General features: G+C 42.1%; 1 protein-coding gene across 4 annotated transcripts in view; it reads left to right on the forward strand.

Annotated features, from left to right (window-relative positions):
- Positions 1-20,318, forward strand: part of LOC124612651 (SPARC-related modular calcium-binding protein 2) — a 776,165-nt gene that overhangs the window by 751,487 nt on the left and 4,360 nt on the right. For all 4 annotated transcript variants that reach the window (XM_047140958.1, XM_047140959.1, XM_047140961.1 and 1 more), the window contains 2 exons: positions 1,887-1,971; positions 4,864-5,029. In XM_047140958.1, the coding sequence (XP_046996914.1) occupies positions 1,887-1,971; positions 4,864-5,029 (251 nt within the window). The remainder of the gene's footprint in view (positions 1-1,886; positions 1,972-4,863; positions 5,030-20,318) is intronic.

Here is a 20,318-nt window from a genome sequence, read left to right on the forward strand (position 1 = left end):
TTACTGCCAGTCATTTATGGTGATACACTATTTACAAATCAACCAGAAAAGGTTAGGGGTGAGTAGTGGCTTGACTTTGGTACACAATGTATCCTCCATCCACACACTCCAAGGTGTATTACAGTGCATAAATGTAAATAAGGGTTTTCAAAAATGGTGAGTTTGAACTAATAAAGCATGTATAGGTAAACTGGTCCCTTCCTGAAAAATACATCCAAATCATTATTTCCTAGAAACATGAATATGCAGATCTTTAGGAAATGGGGGCTTATAAAGTTCCCTCTTTAAAAACTCCATTGGATTAATCTGAACTTCAAACCTTTACAAACACATTTTAAATTGAGTCACTTAAGACTGGGCTTTCTCACAAATACCCCTGTTTATCTACATATGTCTCATTAACCAATCACTCTGCACCTGCTGTAGATAACTCTTTGAGTTGTAAGCTTACAAGGCATACTGCCTTTTAAAAAAAGTAGGGTATACTTATCCATGAGAGTTAAATAATGTATCAATGTTCTTAAAAGCTTGTAACGGAACATATTAAAGGCTTTACTTTACCGAAGTATGCGATACCCTCCAAATTCAACCAGTTTAACGAGTATTTATGATTATAGAAAAGTTATTGTGTATGTTAACAATGATTGCATAACATGTCTCCATAAACAGTCAACCCATTAAATTATACTGAATAACTGACCCACACAAAAGTTAATATCACTTGATCACTGATACAGCAAATGTCATCATGTAAAAACACTAAGTTCATCTTAAATAATTAATATGAAGTACGAAAAATTGTGGCCAACTTAGGTATTTTGGATCTCCTTAAATAAAAATCACCCAGTGAAACCTATTTGTTCACTAGGAGCGTTTTCACTCAGTATTTACGTAATCAATCCTATTTTAGACGAAAACCAATGTAATTCTTAATAATTCATGTTATTTACTTATTTATGCAAATTAGAGAAGTCAATTGACAAACTTCTAAAAAACGGCCTTTTTGTAACAAAGAATTATTCTGTCAAGTCAAAAAATCTGTCTGTCATTTTAATAACATGTTAAATTATGTCACTTGATGCAAATTAATAACTTTTCTGCACAAATTATGATAACAGATGTACATGTGACTTATAAACTATATCTCTTTTTAGTAGTTCTTTGACAATGTTATAAATACAAGCAGCAATAAGGGTCGGTGCGCAGTCAGAATGTCACTTTGGTAAAGTGTGTTTGTGTGTTATTGTTTGAGGTGGATAAACAATGCCAAGAACATGTAAAGGAAGTACTACTTTGTGTTGTGTCATGGTCTTTGGTGGACAGTGGAATTAAGATGGCCACCAGAGTAATAAATATTTGAAGTTTACATATTTGTTGGTTTCGCTCGTTCTTTATCATCAAAAGCACATAAAAAACACGGGACCTCATCTTTTTACCCCTATACAACCAGATTTAGAGCCAGCATCAACATTGAGACACAGCAGCAATCCAGCAAGCAGCAGCGATTACTACAATGCATTTTAATGGTACCAACCTAACATCAAGTGCTAACAAGCTCCGTAAATGGGAGTGAATAGTGCGATTATAGCAATTAGCAATATCTACGACTAGGCATACATTACAAGCTCCAGAAAGAAATACTTTCTAAATTGTTTCTAGAACAAGCTACCAATTTTACCTTTGATTTTGTGCCTATTATAAATCAGTTTTATACTTTTTATGGCACCTATGACTACTGAGCAATTAAATAGAAAATATTCAAGTAATCAAACCAGAAAAACATCATATGTGGATAACATGGCTCAACTAATAAAGTGGTAGTAAGAGTATAGGGGGATAAAATTTAAGTGGGGTGATAAGTCTGAAGATTTATTTTTGTTCTGCAGCCAATCTCGACCCTTGCTACCATCATCACCAGAAGAGGAAATTGCCGTGTGGAATTTCAACGCACTTGATAAGAATAAAAGCAAGGTATGTATACATTTAAATCATTACAAACTCATAATTCATACATCTGGCTTTTTTTCCCTTTTCCCTTTTCCCTTTTCTCTTACAGGTCAACTAAGAACTAGGTGTAAGCTGCTTATTGAACTTTGTTTCCTCCAATACTAATCTGCCTTCTCTTCTGCTACTCATTTTCTTCTTGTTGGTGTTCTTGATACATTTTCTCTTGAAACCTTCTCACTTCGTAATTATGTTTCTATATTTTGATCTATCTTCAATTTTTGGTTATTTGTTCCACAACGAGCTTTTATCGGCAATTGTTATTTATACCAGTTTGCATCAAATAGTCATGCACTTTGAATGAAAAGGAAAGTATTTCTTAGTCTGGAATAGAGATGAAAACAGTATTAACGAAGTTTATTTTCTATAGTGATGGTACATGTCACACAATAATGTGTGTCATTTTTAGTGCTATCTGCAAAATATTTGGTGTACAGCTTTCCAAAGTACTGTTGTTTGTTTCACTTTAATTGATGAACTAGATATTGTGTAGCATCATAAAATTGTGTCAAACATTTTACTGTCGATGGAAACTTATTAAGCCATTTAAGGTTCATAAGGTGTATAACAGACTAGTGTGTCAAGAACCAAAAGCATATCCAACTGAAAACAGAATAACCAAATATTGCAACACCTGGTATTAACATGTACGAAGAATGGACATTAACAACTTCCCAATCTAGCCTCAGCTTACAAACTGGCAGCAGTAAGAGACAATCCATGAAGGTGGACAGTATGAGACACTTCCATGAAGGTGGAAGAGGCTTAGTGCCTAAACCATGAAATGTAGGTGAAGATCAAGAATAAGTAGTCTGATCCTTCAAACATGATTATCTTGAATGACATTCCAAAACTGCAACCAGAGATGAAAACAGCCAGAAAGTCCACAATATGATCTGGATGGTCAATAATTAAAAATATATGAAATAGCTGACACCATATCAGAAAAGTGTCAACAGACTATGAGGTCATTCTGAGCAAGATAGGCTCTCATTTTGTGTGCTGACCAACGACAAATACTAAGATAAATTACTTGGTACTGTTCCAACATTTTAAAAAGAATCGTAAGTATTTTGTACAGCAATCTGTTACAGTGGGCACCACTTAGGTCCACTGTTGCATTTTAAAATGAAACAGTAATCAAAGCAGTGGGAAGGATTAAGTCTAGCAATGAGGAACATACTAATCAGTCATCCTCAACCCTCTCAAAGTGGCATTCTGGTGCTAACCCAAGGTGTGAAATACACTCTTTTAACTTTCAGCCACACCTACACCCAACCACTTGTAACATGAAAGATCCAGGTACCTCCCCTATGCACTCTCACAGCATGTCGTCCTCCAGACCCATTCAGGAGCAGGGCCTTCAGGGAAAACAATCGTATCATATACCAGCTCTGCTGTAATTTCTGCACAGTCTTGTACATGAGCATGCCCACCAATCAGCTGTTCACCAGGAGGAATGGTCACCAGCAAATTGAGACCAGGAGCAGAGTTGACCATCCATTGGCTGAACATGCTCCTGAACCCAACAGCTCAACTTCAACGGCTGCTTCACAAACTATGCCATCGGTATCCCAAACACTCTCCTCCATATCAGCTTCTCTGAACTACATAAATGGGATTTTCCTTACAACACATACTTCTACCCAGTAATCCTCCTAGCCTCAACCTTTGCCAGCTACCACTCCACACTCATCTCCAACACTGTCCCCATTATACCCACTCACTCATTCTACACTCATATCTTCATTTCTGCTTTCTCATTCTTCCTCTATTCTATCTTCCCTTTCCAGTTCACTCGTTCACGCCATTGTACATCCCACAGAAATCCCTTTGCCTTCACCAGACAAAGCTCACCAGTGCGATATCCCTAGTCAGTGGGATTACTGGTTTCACCTCTCACCAGTTAGCCTTCATTCATTCATTCCTCCATTCATTCATTCATTTCTTTCACCCTCCATAATCATTTCTGCCTCCATTTTCCCTTGCTCAGTCCACTTACTACAAACCTTCACACCAGTCAACCTGCAGTGCCAGTACAATGTTATCAACCTGTACTAGTTATATTTGAAGGAGGACGTTGAATGCTTAACAGTGTTTCCAGTCTTGTGCATTAGTTTATCAACCTCTTAATGCTTCGAGTATATGGTGAGTTGTCACCTTTACTCATTTATTATCTATAGTCTCTCAAAGACTTCCCATTAACAAATTTTTATAATCTTCAATTGGACTTGAATAATGTTCACAGATTTAAGAATGCTGATGCAGAAGTATATTTATCTATAATAATTTGCTGTGAAAATACTAATTATCCAAAGTATACATGTAGATGAAAATTATTTTTCCAGAAGAGGTCAATGCTTAGTGAACAAGCTTCAATCTCGAGTTCACAGTATCTGAATTTTCTAAGTGTCCTTGAAAGGTCACTGGAAGGGATGCCCCCCTCCCCCTCCCCCCCCCCCCCCCCCCTCTCTCTCTCTCTCTCTCTCTCTCTCTCTCTCTCTCTCTATAAAAATTTCTGTAGCACATGGGTCATATTCTTGTAGAGTTCTTAGAAGCAAGACTTTGAAGAAGTATAGAGTTGCCTTTAATGGCCAATTACTTCACATGAATGAATTGAAAATTGGTCAGCATTTCACTTTCTTGTTAAATGGCAGCAATAAGTAGGGTACAAAATAAATTTAAAAGGAGTTAGTAAAATACTCAAGCACACTTATTTACACAGATGTCTTCACCTAAGTAATTACAACATTACTTCAGATAAATTTTTTGGTTTCCTAATGTTGAAGGCTAGATCTAGAAAAAATAAATTTTGAAATGGCATAATTTAATAGTGTTCTTTTTTCCTTTTTAATACAGGTCCTAGAGAGAAAGGAGTGGAAACACTTCCGAACAATGGTAACTGCCAACAAGCTGTTGCGGAAATGTGGTAAAAGATTTCCACGATACTGCGACATCAATCTTGATAGGAAAATCAGTCTGACAGAGTGGCTTAACTGTTTAAGCAGCAGTGAAGAAAGCATTTGTAAGTTATTTCTTCCTTTATAGTATCAATTTTTCAAATCCAACAATCCAGTTCAGTTAAGAGATGGTGAGTCATAAAGTAGCAGTAAATTGGCAACATTACATGATGTGAACAATCAAACATCCCGTGAGGGGATACTACAATGTTAGAGTGTGCATTTACACATCAGCAAACTAAGATGTGGAACAGGATAAAGAGAGACAAAAATTGATATGACATTCATTGATGCACTGCATTCCAGTTTTCCCATTACAGCTCTTTCTGGTATAAATATTGAACACAGTAGCACCACAGTTTTTGAAAATCTGTGTATTTCAGTGGCAACTTGGGCTGGAAAATAGAATGCCAGTATCAGATTTATCCAATCACGGATTCAGATGTTCTCAAGGACCACCAATTGTGTACACAATGGGCATTTAGTGACAGACTCAAGGTCAAGTGTCAAGACATTCATATCCATTTTGGCTCAATATAATCATTCTTGGTATGTATTGTTACTGGTTGTGAAACATGGATCCAGCATCATACTCCAGAAATAGAAAAGTAGTAGTCACAATTTGTTGCATACTTTTTCTACAGTCAAGAGCTAGTTCTACCTGAAATCCGGTGTCAGTAGTATCCTTTTCACTCTTCTGGCATTTGAATGGGCTCATTTTTTTTAACATTATTGGGAGTGGTGTGAATAATCCAATGTAGCTAAAGAAAATAGTTAAAGCCAGACTGCAGTAGAGAATTTCTGTCCTCAAGAGGACTTGATGATTTATGAAAGTTATTGACTGGTTTTGCACAAACAAGATAGCTTTAACTAGCCATGGGCAACCTTTGGTGGCTTGTGGGCTTGATTCACATACTTACATAAGCTAGCAGGCCACTTTGTCATGTGACCCAACAGTGGCACTCCTAGCACATAAAGAAAAAACATTTGTGTCCATGGCTTGGTGCTAAGCTGTCCAGCTTGCCAACACAATAAATTATACTCTGAATACATTTTTTCAAGAGAACAAGAATTTATTATACAAAGAAAATCTCAAACTTTTTATCCAAACTGAAAATTGTTGTTTTAATTTTGTCTTCCCACAGTTGTTTTTTAGGCTGTTTTTGAGCAGTGTGTTTCGTAGAACAATGCCTTTTTATACTATATTCCTTCAAAAGAGATATTCACTACACATCATCTTTGTACATGATAAAGAAATAATGCTCTGTCCATTTCACCTGGAACTGGTGACATTCGGAATCTGTTTTTCTCTTCTTAACTCAAAGTAATTTTGTGAATAAAATCAGTAAAGGTGCGTGGAAAGACTTGTAAAACTAACAAACAAGTAACATAGAACTTTACAAGTGAATTGACAGCAAATAACTAGTTTGTTCGTGAAGTTATGACCCCTTGTTCAAATTGCCATATTTCACAACTACTCAGTAATTTTCATGCCAGCTTTGTCTACAACCAAAGTTTGCAATCTACACTCCTGGAAATTGAAATAAGAACACCGTGAATTCATTGTCCCAGGAAGGGGAAACTTTATTGACACATTCCTGGGGTCAGATACATCACATGATCACACTGACAGAACCACAGGCACATAGACACAGGCAACAGAGCATGCACAATGTCGGCACTAGTACAGTGTATATCCACCTTTCGCAGCAATGCAGGCTGCTATTCTCCCATGGAGACGATCGTAGAGATGCTGGATGTAGTCCTGTGGAACGGCTTGCCATGCCATTTCCACCTGGCGCCTCAGTTGGACCAGCGTTCGTGCTGGACGTGCAGACCGCGTGAGACGACGCTTCATCCAGTCCCAAACATGCTCAATGGGGGACAGATCCGGAGATCTTGCTGGCCAGGGTAGTTGACTTACACCTTCTAGAGCATGTTGGGTGGCATGGGATACATGCGGACGTGCATTGTCCTGTTGGAACAGCAAGTTCCCTTGCCGGTCTAGGAATGGTAGAACGATGGGTTCGATGACGGTTTGGATGTACCGTGCACTATTCAGTGTCCCCTCGACGATCACCAGTGGTGTACGGCCAATGTAGGAGATCGCTCCCCACACCATGATGCCGGGTGTTGGCCCTGTGTGCCTCGGTCATATGCAGTCCTGATTGTGGAGCTCACCTGCACGGCGCCAAACACGCATACGACCATCATTGGCACCAAGGCAGAAGCGACTCTCATCGCTGAAGACGACACGTCTCCATTCGTCCCTCCATTCACGCCTGTCGCGACACCACTGGAGGCGAGCTGCACGATGTTGGGGCGTGAGCGGAAGACGGCCTAACGGTGTGCGGGACCATAGCCCAGCTTCATGGAGACGGTTGCGAATGGTCCTCGCCGATACCCCAGGAGCAACAGTGTCCCTAATTTGCTGGGAAGTGGCGGTGCGGTCCCCTACGGCACTGCATAGTATCCTACGGTCTTGGCGTGCATCCGTGCGTAGCTGCGGTCTGGTCCCAGGTCGACGGGCACATGCACCTTCCGCCGACCACTGGCGACAACATCGATGTACTGTGGAGACCTCACGCCCCACGTGGTGAGCAATTCGGCGGTACGTCCACCCGGCCTCCCGCATGCCCACTATACGCCCTCGCTCAAAGTCCGTCAACTGCACATACGGTTCACGTCCACGCTGTCGCGGCATGCTACCAGTGTTAAAGACTGCGATGGAGCTCCGTATGCCACGGCAAACTGGCTGACACTGATGGCGGCGGTGCACAAATGCTGCGCAGCTAGCACCATTCGACGGCCATCACCGCGGTTCCTGGTGTGTCCGCTGTGCCATGCGTGTGATCATTGCTTGTACAGCCCTCTCGCAGTGTCCGGAGCAAGTATGGTGGGTCTGACACACCGGTGTCAATGTGTTCTTTTTTCCATTTCCAGGAGTGTATCAATGTGTAGTGCAGATGAAGACAGTAATCACTAAATTACACGTGTTTGTTGACGGCATTGACCCAGAGACCAAAATACTTCCCACACCTCTTCAAGGTAGTGAGCTGTTTCTCATAGTCTTCACATGCACATAACTTCGCTCTCTGACTAGGAGCATATTTCTCTTTGCTGTTCAGATGCAGTGGGGGCAAAATGGCATTGCACACAAGAGAGAAACCCAAAATTCATTGGTATGCATCATGAGCTGCTAAATCAAAGAGAGCTGAGTGTCCGCAGCAATATCCAAAAATTCATTCTGGGCGGAGTGCAATATGTGCACCTCTCTCCCTTGCCCACAGATTTCTTCTGCAGGCCCTAATGAAACCAATTGAGGGCCACATCTGGCCTGCCAGTGCTTTAAATTTTAAGAAAACATAGATCATCTAGTTTAGCACAGTGAAAAATATTCCACTACCTGTTAACCTGGTACACTAACAGGAAGTGATGAACAGGGTAGGAAATTCTGAGTTTTGGGTATGCATAAAATCTTGTGGGTTTTTGGGTCACATCATTTCGAATAAAACACTCAAGCTTCCGATGGCTCTCTGTGCCATCGTTGCCAGGAGTAAATGACTTCTGAATGCCAGGCCTGGCACTGTTTCCCACTTATCTAGGCATGATCACAGCAACTGTCATCAACTTAAATCTACATAGATATTCCACAAACCACTGTATGGTGCATAGTGAAGGATACACTGCAACACTACTAAGCATTTCCTTTTCTGTTCCGCTCGCAAATAGAGTGAGGAAAAGAAGACTGTCTGTATGCCTCCACATGAGCCCTAATTTCTCGTATCTTATCTTCATGGTCCTTGCGCACAATTTATGTTTGCGGCAGTAGACTCATTTGGCAGTCAGCTTCAAATGCCAGTTCTCTAAATTTTCTCAAGAGTGTATCTGAAAAAGAACATTACCTTCCCTCTAGGGATTCTTATTTGTGTTCATGAAGCATCTCTGTAACACTTACATGTTGTTCAAACTTACCGGTAACAAATTTAGCAGCCTTGCCTCTGAACTGATTCAAAGTCATCCTTCAGTCCAACCTGGTATGGATCCCAAACATTCGAACAGTACTCAAAAATAGGTCACACCAGTTTCCTATATGCGATCTCCTTTACAGGTGAACCACTCTCACCTAAAATTTTCCCACAAAACTGAAGTCGACCATTTGCCTTCCCTACCAAAGTTCTCACATACTAGTTCTATTCCTTATAGAGAGTGAAAATGATGCATGCACATAAGGCAAGTTGCACAGCTCACAGCAGCTCCAGTCTGTTGCATACATGTTAATGAAAACTTAAAGTAGAAAATCCAAATAGTAGACCAGCTAAAACATTAGGTTTAGCTACTTTAGCTGCAAGAATAATTGTTGACTTTGGGGATACAGGAGTCAGTAAGATCTTTTTATTCACTGATGTCTTGCCAGATAACACCTTGATTAGGCAAAAACTATTCGTTGCACAAAAGAAAGTAATTAGAATTATATGTGGGGTTCACTCACTTAAAATTTGTAGGCATCTCTTTTAACACCATAATGCCCAGCTTAGATCTGTCCAAAAGAACACCCATGGAAGGTCAACTGACCGCTAAGGTTTTTATCACATTTTTAAAAAGCTTTATTTTAGAAAATGTAATGATATTTCATATTTGCCATTAATAATGATTTTACTGTTTTTTCATAAATAATAATAATAATAATGTGGGCAATTCTTACTTGAACTTGATAAATTTTATTTTTATGTTACATAATACAAAAATAAGTGACACCATATAAGAGATACATAGAATTGCTTATATTTTCAATGTTTGTGTTTTACATGATATAACATAGATGTCAAATGTTATCAGAGGATTTCTTAGCTATATACTTTTATCCAGAACAAGTAAGTACTGTTTTACTAAGCTACTCCAGTGTGCTTTTTACACATCTGTTTAATTAGACATGAACCACGTGCTATTTTTTCACACATAAAACACACACATCTAGCTTTTTATGTTGCACAATCCAACCTGGCAAGGTTTTCATTTAGTTTGCTTAGATGTTCCTCTTCCTCCTCCTCCTCCTCCTCCTCCATCAGCTATCAAAGTAGATGAAGTCTAGAGTGAGAATTTCTGTCTTGTACCACTAATTCTTCTACAGCCTTCATTATAAAAGACAATCAAGAGATGATAGAATCTGTTGTCAACTTGTGAAGGGTGTGAGCATTTGTCACAGTGTGATGTACTTCTCGCAAGTGAGAGACTGTTTGTTTACTCTTAGGACAATGTATCTTTGACTTGTTATATTGTATGTTCTGTGATATGTAATAAAGTGTTGTTAGACTGCTAATTGCTGCTCTACTGTGATTCACGACATAAGACTTTGGTGCCGAAACCCGGGATAGACTTTGCCCGAGACAATGCCACGATTGTCGTAGTGAACCGAATTCTGGAAGCACGTCACGCGGCAATACTACGACGGGGTTTACTGCAGCGATTTGTTACACCACGCAAGCTCTTCGACGACAACCGCCATCATACACAGCTAAGTTCAATTGAATTATCACGCAACATGTTTTGTAGTGCCATTTGTAAAGGCAACTGATTACATTATTGCCGCTGTGTACTGCTATTGTAGCTGTTCGATTAGCGCTTTAACGAATTATCAGATCCTACGCTACGTCTGTAGATTGTTTATGACTAGTGCTGCCATCTAGCGACCATCAATTGAACTACTTCGACTAGCGATCCAAAGATAACGTCTTACTAGGACCAGCTGATCGCTAGCCGACACTGCTTTAAACTTTCGAGTAATCGGACGGAATGGATGTGCCAGACCACAAACCAGAAGCGCAATTACACTCTCTAAAGAGAAAACGTATGAGAGAAAGAGCAAACATTACGCGACTCGTGGCGGAAGTTGCAAGGTTGCCCGACGCATCGGAAATCGCGGATTATAAATATTACAATGACAGATTGGGAAGCGTTCTGGACCGCCTCGTTAAATTAGATGAGGATATTCACGAGTTGTTAGACGATGGCGAATACGAAGATGATGTTCCTAAATGCGAAGATTATATAGACACCGCGAAACTCATAATTTCCCGATTGTCTCACGAAATAGAAAAACAGCTTGCGAAATCGGTAGCAGACATAAAGATTCCCGACAATCCGCTGGCACAATCTGTAACAATGAGTGTTCCCACAGCTTCAGTAAAACTTCCGCCGATCAAACTTGAGCCTTTTTCAGGCGATATTGAGACATGGGCGCGATTCTGGGAGCAGTTTGAGCAGTCGATTGACAAAGATCCGACGGTAACTACAATCAATAAACACATTTTTCTTCGCGGCTATCTCTCGGGAGAACCAAAGTATTTAGTGGACGGTATTGCGGTGACGGCCGAGACGTACGCAGAAACAAAGAGGATTCTCCGAGCGCGTTATGGCAACAAGGATCGAATAATTCAAGCCCACTTAGATTATCTCGAAGCCATAAAACCAATTAAGCTGTCCACCCCAGAGGAACTTAATTCAACATTCATTGAAAGCCAGTGACGTATTCAAGCTCTCCGGGCACTTGGGGAAGACGTGAACGGATACGGTTGAGTCCTCGCGCTGAAAATTTTACGCGCTTTTCCGGATGATATATGCCGCCGCTGGATAATTCACGCCAAGCATACAGGAATATCCGAAGGGGACATTTTGTAACTGATGGAGTTTCTGAACGAGGAAGTCGACGGGGCGCTTACCACGCAGAAGATACGTGGTGAATTTTCAAGCACTTCTAGTAACCTTCCCACAGCGTCCACACTTCACGTACACACGAAATCTAAAAGATCGACTCCGAAGGATACCAGCGTAAAGGAACCATTCTGCGTCTTTTGTGAATCTGACAGTCATTGGGCGCAAGACTGTAAGAAGATCGTACGCGTTAATGATCGAATAGATAAATTGAAACTAGCAAACAGATGCTTTCTTGGTCTTCAACGTGGCCACAAAGTGTCAAATTGCAAAAAGAAAGAAAAGGCTCGGTGTGTTAACTGTAAAAGACTGCATCATAAGTCCATTTGTGAGGAACGAAAGGATATTAGGGGTCCTGCGGGTCAGACAAACGTTACTTCCGTGGGAAAGGTATCTGTCGCTCCCCACGGATACACGTACCTTCAGACAGCTCAAGTATGCGTCTCAGGACCTACAGGATTGAGCAGGACAACGCGATGTCTACTGGACGCAGGTAGTCAGTCCAGGTTCATAGCAAAATCGCTGATTGATGATCTCAAACTGCAAACGATAGACCGACAAGAACTGTCTGTTTGTTCCTTTGAATCAAACCCTACATGCCCACGCCACCGCAGGCTTGTTTAGTTTAATATGAAGGGGCTTCGGCTGAATTCTTCAGTGCCACTTACTGCCTTCAAAAGTACTCACGTTATTTCTCACCAGTCTTCCGTTCCACAACACATAAAGAGTTTACCAGATGCCCGTAAGATTACGCTAGCAGATCCGAAAACCGATTCAACAGAAGATCTTCCCGTGGAGATTCTTGTAGGAGGCGATTTTTATTGGAAGATAGTGAAGCACAATTCGCCCATACGCATCTCTGAAACCTTAGTATTAGTTCCTTCTCTGTTTGGCTGGATACTTAGTGGTAACAAGTCACAAGCCTGTGTGCATGCAACCGTGGTAAATTTTGCTCAGACTGACGGATCTCCTCTGCACTCTGACAATGATTTCAGACGCTTTTGGGACTTGGAAACTATAGGGATTAATGCCGATCAGGATCTACCTGTGAACAACAAGGATACGAGACTTCTTGAAGAGTTTAGAGCATCTTTCTCTATAAAGGATCATCGAGCAGTCGTTACACTTCCCAAAATACAACATAAAGTGCTTTCGAGTAACAGACCTATCGCGGGAAAACGATTCAAGGACCTCGGGGAAAGATTTCAACGTCAAGAGACATTTAAGCAAATGTATTTCGATCTTATGCTAGACTACATTACGAAGGGGCAAGTAGAGGTCGCTCCCACCCCACTCTCATCATGCAGTGAGGAAGGAGAAATACGGAACCACTAAGTGGAGAATAGTCTTTGACGCCTCATCTCACGAAAACAATGCACCTTCTCTGAATGAGGTATTAGAAGTAGGACCGAACCTATTACCAGAGATTCAGGAAATTTTACTGCATTTCAGATTATATTCTACGGCTATCGTCGCGGACATCACATAAGCTTTCCTTCAATTAACCTTGAACGAAAAGGACAAAGAGTTGACCAGATTTTTCTGGTTCAAGATTAGCCAGGATCAAACAGGAAATCTTCAAACGATGGACGAACTAACAGAATACCGTTTTAACAGACTCCCATTTGGCCTGACCTGCAGCCCATTTTTACTTTCTGCAACACTAAGAGAACTTGCCGACAAGTGTATGACAGCATTTCCCACCGTAGCACCACTTATAAACAAGACTGCATACATGGACGATTTTGTGATCTCAGTAGAAGGTGATAATTTGGTGATAACTATATACTATGAACTTGTAACCCTAATGAAATTGATCAGTCTCCCCTTATCAAAATGGGCTACCAACTGTGAACAACTCCACACTATCTGGACGGCAGAAGGGCGAGAACTCCACACCCAGACTCAAGTTTTAGGTGTAGACTGGAACACCGCAGGTGACTACTTCTGTATCGATCCTAGAGAAATCATCAGAAGGTCGTCAGAAGAGCCAGCCACCAAACGACTCCTTTTACAATGTATGGCTAAATTCTATGACCCACTCGGACTGTTTTCCCCAGTTTCTCTTGTTGGGAAATTGCTATTCCAGCACACATGGTGCCGAGGAATTGGCTGGGATGAACTTATGCCCTGGGACTTAAGGGCACGATGGCGCACTTGGATATCTAGCTTACCTTCATTGTCACATATACGTGTCCCTAGATGGATAGCTACAGCTCATGGAAGAGACTCTCAGCTGCACGTATTTTGTGACGCCTCGGAAAAGGCATATGGAGCAGCTTTGTACATTCGTACTGTCTTAGATAATGACGTCGCAACCCATTTAGTCTGTAGCAAGAACAGACTTGCTCCTATTAAGAAGGTGACATTGCCTCGACTCGAACTTTTAGCAGCAGTAGTTGGGACCAGACTATTGCGTTACTTTTGCCGCACAACAGACTTTAAAATTGCCCGTGCGATACTGTGGACGGATTCTACAATAACACTAAGTTGGATTCGCTGTGATCCTAACAGATGGAAGACCTTCGTTTGTAATCGTGTAACTGAGGTACAAACACACACGACTCCCACGCAATGGAAACACTCCCCAGGACCAGACAATCCTGCTGACCACCTCTCACGTGGACTCCTCGGCTACCAAATGAATTCTTTGGACATTTGGTGGCATGGGCTGCCTTGGCTTACACGCCCCCCTGAATGCTGGCCAAACAACGATACTCCAACGATGGTACGACTTCCTCCCGAAGAAAAGAGGAAGAAAACGCAGAGCCAAGTTTTGTCGATATCTACGCCAACCAGCCTTTTGAACTTACTTAAATTCAGCTCATACTGGAAGCTCATTCGTATCACAGCATGGACTCTCCGTTTCCTACACAACATTCGTCAGAAGAATAAATCTTCAGGAGAACTTACAGCCACCGAATTATCAGCTGCCAAAATGTATTGGATTCGAGTGGGCCAGAGAGATTCCTTCCCCAATGAACTACATGCAGTTCAGAATAACTTACCACTGCCAAGAGAGTCAAAAATCGCACGATACAATCCTTTCCTAGAAGATGGACTGATACATCTAGGAGGTCGACCGCAGTGCACTAGCCTAAACAGGGCACAAAAACATCCTGTACTCCTTGACGGTTCCCACCACTTCACACAATTGGTTATTCCGCCTTCATCACTTTGGTGTTCGTTCTGTACTATCCGAACTGCGAACCGAATTTTGGATCCTTAGAGCTCGTCAGGCCATCAAAAGAATCCTATACTCATGCCTCACATGCAAGATCTTGAAGAATCCACGAGGGCAACAGATCGAAGCACCGCTGCCACCTGAACAAGTTTCACCTGCCAAACCATTTGCTGTAACCGGAATAGACTTTGCTGGCCCACTGTTCATCAAAGTGGGGACGGAAACGCACAAGTCATATATCACTCTTTTCACATGTGCTACCACACGAGCTGTACACCTCGAACTCTATACAGACTTGTCAACGGACAAGTTTCTTATGGCACTTCAGCGATTCGCCGGAAGACACGGACTACCCCACACGATATATACAGATAACGCGAAAACATTCCACGCCACGAATATGAAACTAGCCCAACTTTGGAAGGCATTAACCACCACAAAATCTTATCAGTTCCTCACCCACCATGGTATTACTTGGAAATTCATTGTCTCCCGTGTGGCTTGGTGGGGAGGATGGTGGAAAAGAATGGTGGGCACTATAAAGCGTTGCCTATGGAACGTACTGGGACTCGCAAAGCTCACTGAGGAACAACTGAACACCACATTGATCAGTATTGAAGTCGCGGTGAACTCCAGGCCCATCACACCAGGAGATAATTGTGATGCACTCTCACCATCCCATTTTATGGCGGGAGAAAAACTTACGACTATTCCGACGGGACCAGAGGCTTCAGCGAGCACGAATTTAACAAGGGAATTCCGACTGAGACAGCAACTCTGTGACAGTTTTTGGAACCGTTGCGTTAAAGAATACCTATTGGAGCTCCGGAACTACCATGAAGTTAAACGCCCATCGGGACGAGTCATCCTCTTTCGCCCTGGCGACATCGTGCTGATCCAAGAGGACCTTCGTCCGCGACATATGTGGAAGAAGGCCAGGATAGAAAAGGTACTACCAGGAAGAGACGGCAGGGTAAGGACGATAATACTCCGGACCTCAGAAGGTCACATCATTAGTCGTCCTGTGCAGCTGGCCGTACCTTTGGAGGTCGACCAGGGTGGGGAGGATGTCACAGAGTGATGTACTTCTCGCAAGTGAGAGACTGTTTGTTTACTCTTAGGACAATGTATCTTTGACTTGTTATATTGTATGTTCTGTGACTATGTAATAAAGTGTTGTTAGACTGCTAATCGCTGCTCTACTGTGATTCACGACATAAGAGCATTAATCATAGCCAGATTCAGAGTGATATAGAAATGTCCTGGCCATCACCTCATCATACCTCTTTATGCTGAATTCAGTGCTATTATACAAACTGACTGACTGTGGAGTGTTTGTTACGCTGGAGTGCACAGAAATAAGAATAACTACATTTTCTAACTCTTTCCTTGGTAAGATATTACAGAAATGTCATCAGCCTTATAAACAACACTTAAATAAAGTACGCCTTGTCCTTTACTCACAGACGGTGGCACTTCCCTTGTACTCTTGTTCAAATTGCCCTCAATGCTTGTAGCCCTCTGTTCCAGACTTTTTACCAGCTTGAGAGAAGTGAGGAAGCTGTCTGTTGTAAAATTTCTCACCTTTCATAAGTAAGGTTCCATGAGATGTAGTGTTCTGTTCTCCCAGGCTAGTATTCACAGGTCTTGCCTTTTCCCAAATAAGGAAAACCATTTAGAACATACTTAACTTTAGTGTCTGTGAGCAACCAATACTTTATGCCATACTTTGCTCCTCATTTATTGAGTGAATGGACATCAGCATTTCATCAAATATAACTGCATCCACAGGTAAGAATTCAGTGGGTTTGTAACATGCAATGCAGTAAACTTCAAACATGTGCTAGATTTCAGATGCCAAACAAAATTTGTCTGCTTCTTTACATTGTTAAAAAACTATTTTGCCGTTGTTTGAGTAAAAACGGCAGGACCCACTCATGGCTCCACAAATTTCTCACACAAAGAACCCATGTACCATACATACCTCGAGCATACAGTATGGCTAATAAATGCTTCCAACTCCTCTGAATTCAAGTTCCACAAATTATCGTTGCGTACAATGCATACTTCTGTTTCAGTGAATTTTTTTCACCATGCACAACATATTTTCAATAATAAATAGATGAAGGGCACTAGCTGAGGTGTCTCCCCTAACAGTATGCTTTGCATACTGTATAGGTCCAGCAATCTCTCGAATAACATTTTGCTGACTGTTCCTTCCTGCAGAGTTTGTAGGAGAAATGCGTGTCTGTGCTGGTCCATCAGTCCCAAACTCTTGTTGACCAATATCGGCCCTCATTCCAATATTTTTTACCGTAGCACTTCTAAAAATTTTAACATTAAGAGATAAAATCAACACATACTCCATCATCATCATCATCATCATCTCAGCCTTTTCCCACACCATGTGGGGTGGATGTTGCTTCGCTGGATCTTGTCTATCCAATGCTTCTTCTGAGCCATCCATTCTCCCGTAGGTCCCCTGCTACCTTGTCCTTCCATCTCAGTTTCGGTCTTCCTTTTCTCCTTGGTCCTTTAATTTCTAGGTCTTCAATTCTTCTCCTTACATAGTACTCCCCTCTTCTCTGTATATGCCCATACCATCTTGGCCTACTTTCTTTGATCTTCTTCCCTGTGGGCCCTACTTTCACTGTTGCCCCGATGTACTCATTCCTTAGTCTATCCTTTTGTGTCACACCACTCCTCCACCTTAACATACTCATTTCTGCCACTTCCATCTTTTTCTTTTGGGCTTTCGTACTTGGCCACATTTCTGCACTATACAGCATCACAGGTCTCACCACAGACTTGTAAAGCTTTCCTTTCATTCTGATGCTAACCTTATCATCACACAGTACTCCCTCTGAAAGAGTACCAATACTTGCATAGAAATGAAGCATCCAGAAGACGTAGTTGGATGTCAATTTTCAGTGTAACATCATTCATGTATGCGCCCTTGGCAAATATGTAAGTGATTAGAGATGTTATCCTCTGTGACAAATATAACAGCCACCAGAGAATGCTACTGTTATCAGGCTTGATGCTATATATAAGGGCCATAAGCGGCATAAGATGCCGAGTGGTCACTGTGAAGGACACAAAGATGCCATGTACATATGTGGGACAGCATTATCAGCATCTGACATTTTGGAAGGGACATCATTGTAAGTCTCCATTTGACCATCTGTTCAAATTGTGTAATATCCAGATTTGTGGGGCATTCAGAAGTGACAGTGGGGCTGTATGGAAAAGGGAAAAGTGAGGGCAGGCATACTCGTTGTGAAGGTTCCCAGCAATCGTGTCTGACCACCACAATGGAGGATCACTTTATTGTGCACCAAGCACATCGTAATTCCTTCACAGCTGTGCCAACCATCTGAAAACAAGCAATGGACTCACTGAAACACTCTGTGTCACCCCACATCATTGATTGGAGACTAGCAACAGTTGTACTAGTGAAATACTGGCTCATGCTGAGGCTGCTGTTAACATCACAAGACAAACAGCTGTATTTGGGCTGGTGTCATGGCTGGGAACCATGGACTGTTGATGAACAATGTCACTTTGTGTTTAGCAAAGAATTACATTTCGATAATAACTCAGGTGACCATCAGCAGGCATGGCACTGATCTGGGGAGAGGTCCAGATATTCAAATGTTTTGGAGACACTGCATTGTTACTTCTGATGTCGTGGTGTGGGGAGCCATCAGGTATGACTTCAGGTCACAGCTGGTAGTGATTAGGGGAACTCAGATGGCACAATGGCACATCAGACTTCCTGTGTCCTATCATTTTACCTTTCACGCAGTTGTATGGTGGTGCCATTTTTCAGGGCAATGCTCATCCACTTTTTCCTGGAATATTTCTTTATTCTGGTAAAGCCTTTGATGTTACTGATTGTGACATTCTGTTGCATAAGTTCAGTAATTATGGAATTGTACTTCAACAATTGTAAAATGCAATGATAGTGAAACACACACAAATTCTAGTTTTTTCAGTAATAACCAAACAATCCAGTATGGACTTCCACAAGATACAATTTTGGGATAACCTCCTACATGGTGTCAGCTAGACTAACTGTGCTAATTCTATTTTTCAGCAGGTGAAATGATTATTGAGGGGGGGGGGGGGGGCTAGTGTTGCATGGGTTGGGTGGAGGGAGATGAGGTGATAGGCAGGGGCCGACACAGGGGATGAGTGGCTAGCAGCTCAGAGAGGTGGCCGGTTTGCTGGCTAGGAATCCGGGAGGGCGGGCTGGCAGATACATGGGCTAGCATGGTTGTAGGAGCTGGTGGTAAGCAGCACATGCTAAAGGTGACATTGGTACAGGTACTAGGAGGAGGTGACAGGATGGAGGAAGTGGAAACTGTTGGGTGGAGGGTGCAGGGACAGTGTGTTACCTTAGATTGAGACCAGAATGATTACAGGAGTGGAGAATGTGTTGCAAGGATAACTCCCATGTGTGTAGTTCAGAGACACTGATGGTGGAGGGAAGGATCCACTTGGCTTGGGTTGTAAAGCAGTCATTGTAATTAAGCATGTTGTACTCAGCTGAATGTGGTGCCACTGGGTTGACATTTTGGTTTTGGCAGCAGTTTGTCTGTCTTGGCAGCAGTTTGGCATTGGCCATTTATCGTGGTGGATGGCTAGTTGGTTGTCATATCAACATAAAAGCCTGTACAGTGTTTGCAGCAGAATTGGTATATGACATGGCTGCTTTCACAGGTGACCTGGCCTCTGATGGGGTACAGTAAGCCTGTGAAAGGAGTGGAGTAGGAAGTCCTGGATGAGTGGATTGGGCAGGTGCCTGTGACAAGGGGGTTGGGAATGGAAATAGGAGTGGCATAGAGATGGACTAGGATGTTGTGTAGGTTGGGAGGGTGATGGAACACCACTTTAGGAAGGTTAGGAAGGATATTGGATAGGATGCTCCTCATTTCAGTGCAAAATGAGACAATCAATGGCAAAGAATATGGTTCAGTGGTACTAGTCCCAGGTGATATTGGATCACAGAGGGCCAATCCTTTCTAGCTGTGATAGGGTTGTGGGAGGAGTCTGAGTATGTAAGGATATGGTACAGGAAATCCATTTTTGGACTAGGTTTGAGTGGCATTGCCTGTTTGGAGGCCTTTGTTAGACCTTCCACATGCTGGGCAAGAGTGTTATCAGCATTGCTAATGCATCATCCACAGGTGGTTAGGCTGTATGGGAAGGATTTTTTGGTGTGGAAGGGATAGCAGCTGTCGAAAAGCAGGTACTGTTGATGGTTAGTGGGTTTAATGTGGGCAGATGTGTGCTCCATCAGAGGAGGAGGTAAACGTTCAGCAAGGTGACTTGTTGGGTGGAGGAAGACAGGGTGAAGCAGATGGGAGAAAAGATGTTCAGGTTGTGAAGGATTGTGGATAGGGTGTCTAGGCCCAGAGTCCAGATCATGAAGATATCATCAATAAACCTGAACC

Source organism: Schistocerca americana, chromosome 4 (assembly GCF_021461395.2).
Source record: "Schistocerca americana isolate TAMUIC-IGC-003095 chromosome 4, iqSchAmer2.1, whole genome shotgun sequence".
Classification (NCBI taxonomy): Eukaryota; Metazoa; Arthropoda; class Insecta; order Orthoptera; family Acrididae; genus Schistocerca; species Schistocerca americana.